Source organism: Sapajus apella, unplaced genomic scaffold, assembly GCF_009761245.1.
Source record: "Sapajus apella isolate SASKATOON/1434 unplaced genomic scaffold, GSC_monkey_1.0 scaffold13, whole genome shotgun sequence".
NCBI lineage: Eukaryota > Metazoa > Chordata > Mammalia > Primates > Cebidae > Sapajus > Sapajus apella.
Genome location: NW_022436953.1, coordinates 23059406 through 23068455, shown reverse-complemented (window position 1 = coordinate 23068455; position 9050 = coordinate 23059406). Strand labels below are relative to the sequence as shown.

The 9050-nt window shown below is 42.5% G+C and overlaps 1 protein-coding gene across 2 annotated transcripts in view; it reads right to left on the bottom strand.

Moving 5' to 3' along the window:
• INPP5F (inositol polyphosphate-5-phosphatase F) overlaps nucleotides 1-9050 on the bottom strand; it is a 108668-nt gene that overhangs the window by 33391 nt on the left and 66227 nt on the right. For both annotated transcript variants that reach the window (XM_032281820.1, XM_032281819.1), the window contains exons 4-7: nucleotides 3966-4094; nucleotides 3575-3742; nucleotides 3398-3454; nucleotides 551-749 (exon numbers count right to left, since the gene is read on the bottom strand). In XM_032281820.1, coding sequence (XP_032137711.1) covers nucleotides 551-749; nucleotides 3398-3454; nucleotides 3575-3742; nucleotides 3966-4094 — 553 coding nt within the window. The remainder of the gene's footprint in view (nucleotides 1-550; nucleotides 750-3397; nucleotides 3455-3574; nucleotides 3743-3965; nucleotides 4095-9050) is intronic.

Sequence of the window (9050 nt, the reverse complement as noted above, 5' to 3'; positions counted from 1 at the left end):
CTGTCTTAAAAAAAAAAAAAAAAAAAAAAAAAAAAAAAAAAAAAATTTATTTAGTCTGACTAGACTATGCTTCCTAATCCAATGTATGTCTTCCAGGATAGCTTTGGAGATCCAGTGTGCAACTGCCAAGCAGAGCAGTATCAACTTACCCAAAATCGTAACTGTATGCATCACTGTTTTTAACAAGTTGAAGCTAAGACAGTTCCTCTGAACTGAAAGATTTTCCCAAAGGCACTAGCACACAAGAAGGATTTATCATGGTGATACAGGCTGTCAGTGGAGTGCCAGTATTCTGAAGCACATCTCCAGTGACTTTCTCTCTTCTCTCTATATATATGTTCCTCCTTTTCCTTCTCATTTTGCTAACTCTCTCTTATTCACCTCTCTTCAAAAATTAGTCTCCAATTATATCACAGTATTTAGAGTCCCCAAGCACTTTGAAGCCAACTGTGTTTCCAAATCCATTATTGTCATTAGCATTTCAACACATCTGCACCTTTTCCATTCTCGCCTGGATTTGATCTGCATGCTATTACAGCCCTCCACTCACCAGCTCTGTGCCTACTTCGGCGTGAAATGAGAGCCACTAGAAATCGTGGGTGAATATCATCTACACAGGTGGACTCCTGAGGGGGGGTTTCCGGGCTGCTTTTCTCATCATCAGATGATTCGGTGTAATTAACCACAAGTTCTTCAATCTGCACAAAACCTTGGATCATGGGGATAATCCAAGAGTCCACATCTGGGGTCTGAAAACAAAATGAACATCATGTTGTTTCTATTCTGTACAGCACTGCTACTTTCTTAAACCCAAACAGTTGTCGGCAGCTATTTCTCAGTTTATTAGAAGCAGAAACCCTCCATTATGCAACCATATTTTCTGCTTATTGAAGAACATCATGGAAGGAAGGGACAGAGGAGGTCCTTCCTTTTCCTTAAAGTGAACACAGCCTAAGAGCCAGGCTGCCTGGGTACAAATCCGAGATCACCATTTATTAACTCACTGAGGGAAGCCACCCTTGCTGTGACTGTCCTTCTCTGTGAAACAGTAACAACTACTTGATAAGGTTATGAAAATTAAATGGATAATACATGTAAAGTGTTTAGCACAATGCCTGCCATATAGTAAGTATTTAACGAATGTGACTATTATGGTTATGATTCAACTCCCAATTGTATTAAGGCTTTAATAAAATACAACTAGGCTGGGCGCGGTGGCTCAAGCCTGTAATCCCAGCACTTTGGGAGGCCGAGGCGGGTGGATCATGAGGTCAAGAGATCGAGACCATCCTGGTCAGCATGGTGAAACCCCGTCTCCACTAAAAATACAAAAAATTAGCTGGGCATGGTGGCACGTGCCTGTAATCCCAGCTACTCAGGAGGCTGAGGCAGGAGAATTGCCTGAACCCAGGAGGCGGAGGTTGCGGTGAGCCGAGATCGCGCCATTGCACTCCAGCCTGGGTAACAAGAGCTAAACTCCGTCTCAAAAAAATAAAATAAAATAAAATAAAATACAACTAACTCTGATCACTTTATTAGGAAACATATAGCTCTATTTTCTGGCTTAGAAAAAAAATTCTTCCTTCCTCAAGCTGAAGTCTAAGTCATAAATGAAACAAAAAAATCCATTTCATAAATGTCTTATTTTAAAATGTAATCCAACATAATTAGGAGAGTACTGATTAAAGATTTCTTCTTCTGGCCGGTCACAGTGGATCCACACCTGTAATTCCAGCACTTTAGAACGCTGAAGCAGGCAAATCAGTTGCGGCCCAGGAGTTCGAGACCAGCCTGGCCAACATGGTGAAACCCCGTCTCTACTAAAAATACAAAAAATTAGCCGGGCATGGTGATGCAAACTGTAATCCCAGCTACTCAGGAGGCTAAGCCAGGAGAAATGCTTGCACCCAGGAGGTGGAGGTGGCAGTGAGCTGAGATCACACCACTGCACTCCAGCCTAGGCAACAGAATGAAACTCTCTCAAAAAATAAATAAAATAAAGATTTCTTCTTCTGTTTCTTTCAGACTAAGACAGATTTCTCAACTTATTGTCTGCAGAGACAGCAAAGGGTAAAAATGCTCCAGAGAGTTGTTCTTTGTCCTACTTCTCTGTTATCTCCATAAGTGTACCCAGCTTTAATCTCAGCATCTACTTCAAATCCACCTCTTCTTCTATCACCAAACACTCCAGGTCCTATCTCACAGTTTTGTTTTATGGAGCCTGCAGATAGGATCTTAGGAAGGTGGTTAAAATGGAAAATAGTGAGGTAAAGAATCTACCTGCATTCTTATCACCATTCCCATTATTTGTATTTCTATTCTAGCAGTAAGTGCAAAACTCTTGACAGGCATAGAGAAATTTATGCTGCCAAATGTCACCTTTTAATATGACAACTTCAGGTTTACATGGTAATGTAAAAGCATTCTGACAAAAACTCTGCAAAACATGTTAGAGCTCAGTATTGTCAGCACAAGCACACAGGACAAATACTCATTACAGATGCCCCTGTTTTTCTCCTTGATCACTGGGTTTTGGTGGTCACAGTTTGATCAGCATTGCAGAGGTAAGAATAATCTCAGGCCTCATATGCCTCATTCTCCATAGAGGCATATGATGGGTATCTAGCGAAGACACCACTAGATTATGTGAAAATCATTGATACTAACCACCACTAAGGGAGAGAAACCAAAAGGAAAAGGTTGAAATTGCTGAAAGGTTAAAAGACAATATTATAAACCTATTCAGATATTTGCCTGCTTTATTTAGTGTCTAAAACATAAGTGGCACATAACAGGTCTTCCATAAATATTTGTTGATTGAATGAACTGTCTTTAGACAGTAAATTTTCCAACATACATGATCAAGAAAAGGAAGAAAGTAATCATTAAACCAGAGGAACTTCATAAAAGAATCTCATCATATTCTGTGTCTTCCCTCAATCAAATATCGGTAGTACAAGAATGGCCTTAGAGATCTGTCTATTCCAAATCCCAGAGGAGAAAACAGAGGTCCAGTGAAGGTAAAAAAAATAAAAATAAAATAAAATAAAAAACTGGCATAATTACTGGAAAACCCATATTCAACATTTCCAATGGGTGAAAACAAATACCTCTTTTACAGGAACTCTACGAACATTAGTTCCACAGCCTGAACTTACCACTATCCTATGGGAATCTGCTAAAAAGACAGGCCTGTGAGGAGGCAGTGGAATTGTAAACTCAACACAAAGCCTTGGTTTTCCTGGCTAAATGATTCCCATTCCATAGGGAAAAAAACAGTGATCTTTTAAAATGTATCTTAATACAATTTAAAAACATTTGCTTAATAATTATACCCAGATGTTTTAGAAACAAATACACCAATCTCAGTAGGGTTATTTTAGAAACGACTACTCACACCAATCTCAGTAAGATCTTGTATCATATATTTATTCCAAAAAAATCGGTCATCAACCTAGAAAAGATGCAGAAACAACAGTTCAGAAACACATTATTTCGGTTTTCCTATAAAAGCCAAAACAAGCCATCACTTGTTCCCAAGGGCAAACGCTGCTCTTTGAGCAGTGAGTGGTACCTTCTGCCAGAGGGGCCGGCCATCCCTCTCCCCAGTGCTCTGCCTCTGCACTGAATTGGTCAGGTCATAGGTCAAGCTATAATAAAAGGATTCCGAGTCCATGAACATCTTCAGCAACTCTTCTAGTAATCTTCTCTCCAACTTCTCCTTCTCTTTACTTTCCTTAACCTGTAAGAAATTAATCTACTATGACTACAGAAACTAAATGTAAAGGAGTCTGAGGATGACATATAAATTCCTAAGACAGAAGTGAAAATAATCCCAAGGACATAAGGAGATGGTGATTCAATACAACAAATGGTCTGAAAGTAAATTTCCTGAGGGGAAAATTATCTCTCCATTTAAAACTAATCAAAGATGAATTCAAAGCCCATATCAATTGAACTCTTACTTTCTTTTTATTAGGAGCAGACACATTGGATTTAATATGCGTCAAGGTCTTCAGCAGAAACTTGGAGTCATCAGGAGATGGTATAATCTTCTCTGGTTTGTTAATACCAAAATGATGCTTCTTACAGAGCTAAATGGGAAGAGAAAGATGATTTGTTGTTATCAATATCTGCTTGTCAAATGTTCAAGTGCAGAAGTGAATGCTACTGCTCAAGCATTTTTGATTAACAGTAAACCTCAAGAGTTAGAAAAATGATCAAGTAGACAACTGATGGCAAACACAGCTGTGAGTCCAATGATGAGAAAGCGACAGCAGAAGATAAGACACAAAGAATACAGGGCAGGATATACTTAGGATTTAGAGGTGGAAAATTCAGAGTGGGCTCATGATAAGTTCTCTTCTAACATAACTGAAGAATGAAGCGTTCTGGCTGAGGTTATTAATGCTTTGGAAATTGGTGTCTAAGAATTTAAAAATCGCAAAATGCACATTGCTATGCTTCAGGGTTATGACTTTTCAGGTATCCGTGCTAAATATTGATGCTAATTGTTTTGGATGAGAAGATGGCTTAAGAGCCTGTTCTAGTGGAAGCCCTAAAAGCTGGACATTTCAACCACTCCCTCTCCTCTTATGCTCACATGCACTAATGAAATCAGCTTCATTACTGAAGATTAGTTAAACTTGAAGAAACAGTAATTAGGAGCTGCAGGAAAAGTGCTGTACAACTGTCAAGGGTAAGAAAGGGCATGGGAGTGTGAATCAGCTGTGCTAAGATAAGAGAAGGCACAGAAGGTTCTAAAGAAGGCAACCTGGTTAAAGTCGAGGGTTTTACATATAATTTCACGTAGCTCAGCACACAAAGCAAATATTCTGAAATGTACACATATTTTCTGTCAACAATATGCAGACCAATTCCATTTTTTCAACAAACTAGTTTCATTGCTACACTGAGGAGATTCTTAGTAAGAACTAATAGTTACTAAATGCTTATTACCATAAGTGTGTTACAAAATAACTACTAACTTGATAAAAGAGAAGAAAAGCAACTTTAAGCTTTGATTATTTAAGAAAAGAGAGAGAGAAAGATCATCCCTGCTTTATGAAATTTGGAAGTAGAAACTAATAACTAGACCAAATTTTCATGTGCAATGGAATATCCAGATGATTTTATGCCTTTTCAAAATTATGGGCTATCAAAAACTGTACACATCATGATTATAGCTTTAAGCTGCTCCTGCCCTACCATTAAATACAAGGGAACTAAAGGTGTGGCAGAAACGCTTCATATTCCTACTGCCAGAACAGCTCACTTTATTCCCTTTCAAATAAGCAAAAACCAAGAAATCCAGGTGACAGGAAGGAGAGAAGAACCAAGTATATAGACACAGCTCCAGCAATTCTCTCCTCACCCCTCTGATTGTTTCCATCAGCACACAGGCCCATCCTCCTCTGCTCCTCTCCTCTGCACACCCCCGCTGACTCCTCTTCCTTAGCCACTGCTGTCCTCTTGCTCATTTCTGCGCTCCTTACCGCCTCCAGCTCCACTCCTTCCATTCGCTCCCTAACTTGCCCCCTCACCCCCCAATTTGGCTTTCACCCCTACCACTCTCCCAAGCTGCTGTCTCCAGCATGATCAATGACTTCCACTTTTGCTAAATCTAATGCTCTTGGTTCTTAACCTCTCAGTAGCATCCGAGTCACTCCCTCATCCTCCAATACACAGCTTCACCCCAGCTCCCACTGGCCACTCCTCCTCTGCCACTGACTGGTTCCTTTCCAGCCTCCTGCTTGATGTCCAGGTGCCCCAAGCTTTGCTCCCTGATCCCCTTCTCATCTGCATTCACTCCCTCAGTTATTTCATCCAGACTTGTGGATTCCAATACCATCCACATGCCACCCCCACCATCCCAAATGTTTATTTCCAGCCCAGCTCTCTCCTAAAACTCCAGCGTCACATATCCCAGCACTTCCACTGGGATGTCTACCAGGGATCTTAAACTTAACACGTCCAAAACCAGATCCTCCCCTCCCCTCCACACCTTCACTTCCTACTCCTCTCTGTCTCCTGCTCACTCCACTCCACTCACATTGGCTTCCTTGCTATTCCTCAACACAGCTGTCCTCTCTGCCCAGACACCCCCTCCCCAGATAGCTTACCTCCATCTCCACTCCTGGGCACTCCCTCCACCACACTTACTGTGCTCAACTCTCATAACCATGAGTGTTTATTACTTTCCAACATACTACACAGTTATTGTGCTGATGTTTATCATCTGTCTCCTCCTTCCATAATGTAAGCTTCATAAAGGCAGGAAGCTTTCTCTTGTTGACTCCTATCTCTGGTGCCTTAGCAGTGGCTGGCATCAGAGGTCTCACGACCCTTACTCCCCTTCTCCCATAAACACACCATGCACACCCCACCCTCCATGATACAGCATCCCTGGGGCAGCAGAGCAGCAGTTTTAAAAAGATGCTCTCCCTCTGGTGTCCTGCTACTGCTCTGCTTGTGGCACTGGGCAACTATTGGCTAGCAATGTTTATGTAAAATGTTGGTGATTATTTACTTATATGAATAACTCTTTTAAAAACCTGAAAACATGCTTACTTGCTCAAGACTGAGCTACAGACTATTACAATTTTAGTATTCAAAATGGGATAAACAGACAAAGTCATTCTTCATTCTTTTTTTTTTTTTTTTGAGATGGAGTTTCGCTTGGGTTGCCCAGGCTGGAGTGCATGATCGTGGCTTAATGCAACCTCTGCCTCCCAGGTTCAAGCAATTCTTCTGCCTCAGCCTCACGAGTAGCTGGGATTACAGGCGCACACCACCACACCCAGCTAATTTTTGTATTTTTAGTAGAGATGAGGTTTCTCCATGTTGGTTAGGCTGGTCTTGAACTCCTGACTTCAGGTGATCTGCCTGTCTCAGCCTCCCAAAGTGCTGGGATTACAGACATGGGCCACCGCTCCCGGCCAACATAATCATTCTTTAAGAGCACTCAAGCCAGCAAAAACTTCCCCCCAGGAATGTATCAAAGGTCCATATTCCAAGTAAATGTGTAGCAGCACACCTAGTCTATACCCACGTTTTCCTCACTCAGAAAGACACAGTCCATTTTTCTCTTAGAGGACAGTTTCTGGGATTAGGACCTGGGCTCATCATTCACCCTTTTCCTTTGTCCCAACCTCTAATAGCCCCTTTACTAGCACCTCATGACATGTTTACATACGTGAGAATCTTCTTTTAAATCCATTCCTTAAACCTGGAATCCACTCCAAGAGCCAGCAGGGTACAGAGTATGTCCCAGCCACAGGAACTGTAAGGAATATTATCTGATTGGGGCAGGTCAAGGAGTAAAGGCCCCAGTGACACTCTTAGTCCTCCTAACTCTGTCTCTCAGAATGTGGTGCTAATGAACACTCCCTGCTGTTTCCTCCTCTGGTCCCCAAGACGCCAATCTCTCAGGGTCCTCCCCACCTCTAGCTGTTCCTTCTTAGTCTCCTTTGTGGGCGTATCTTTCTTCTCTAAAGCTGATGGTATTCCCAGCATTCTACTCTTAGCTCTCTTCTCAGTCTTCATGCTCCATCTATAAAATGTCACCCTCTTTCCTCATTTTCACTACTACATTTGCTAACTCCACTCTCCCGCCCTAATCTCAAGACTGATACATGTGACGTCTCCCCCTCACTGAGACACACTAGACCCTCAAACTCAGCATCTCCAGAACCAAGCAACATCTGCTCCCCAAATATTGTTCCCTCTCTGGTATGCCCTATTTTTCAGGTAATGACTGCACCCCTACACTGGATTATTTAAGCAAGAAACCTTGGAATCATCTTCCATCATTCTTCTCCAAGTCTCTCCTACCAACCCCAGCCACTTCATGCCCACTGCTACTGTGCTGATTCAGAACCCTATCTTTCGCCCAGACCAGTGTTTCTTCATGGAAGTGCTACCGGCATGGAACACAAGAGATTTCTATGCAGGATTATCCAACTCAGTACAGACGCTCTAACGGCTCCCCTCCTGATATAGGGAGTTTCACCTGAGCCCCAGGCCTCAAGTACTAAGCATGGCCCCAGGCTCCCACCTCCCATGAAGCTCTGTTAGTCCTCTTTACCGTATAGGGGCCAAATTCCCACCTGCTACTGTCCACTTCTGGATGCAGACCCAGAAAGGCCTGCAGGTAGTCTTTCAAAAATGCTTCCTCTCTAAGTTTGGCCCTCCCTCTCTCCCCCGTCTCCCTCCCCTCCTTCCCTCTTTTTTTCTTTCTTTGAGGCAGAGTCTTGCTCTGTCACCCAGGCTAAAGTGCAATGGCGAGATCTCAGCTTGCTGCAACCTCCACCTCCTGGGTTCAAGTGGTTCTCCCGCCTCAGCCTCCAGAGTAGCTAGAACTACAGGCACGTGCCACCATGCCTAGCTAATTTTTGTATTTTCAGTAGAGACAGGGTTTCATCAAGTTGGCCAGGTTGGTCTTAAACTCCTGACCTCCAGTGATCTGCCTGCCTCAGCCTCCCAAAGTGTTGGGATTACAAGCATGAACCATCACGCCCGGCCTTTTCTATTTTTGTTTCTTTTATCTATCCTCATCCTGGACTTGAAACAGAGTTAATATAAGCCCATCATCCCTTAACTTCCTTATGTACAATTCCAAAATCCAAAAAACTCTAAAACCTGAAAGTTTATTTTTTAAGTTAAAACTCATTTAATAGCAGAGCATGCCCTGACCTGATATGAGGCTACTGATAATCATTACTTACCTCCCTTAGTATGAATATTCATACGATTCTTTAAGAAATATTAATATGGGCCGGGCGCAGTGGCTCAAGCCTGTAATCCCAGCACTTTGGGAGGCCGAGGCGGGTGGATCACGAGGTCAAGAGATCGAGACCATCCTGGTCAGCATGGTGAAACCCTGTCTCTACTAAAAATGCAAAAAAAAAAAATTAGCTGGGCATGGTGGTGTGTGCCTGTAATCCCAGCTACTCAGGAGGCTGAGGCAGGAGAATTGCCTGAACCCAGGAGGCGGAGGTTGCAGTGAGCCGAGATCGCGCCATTGCACTCCAGCCTGGGTAACAAGAGCT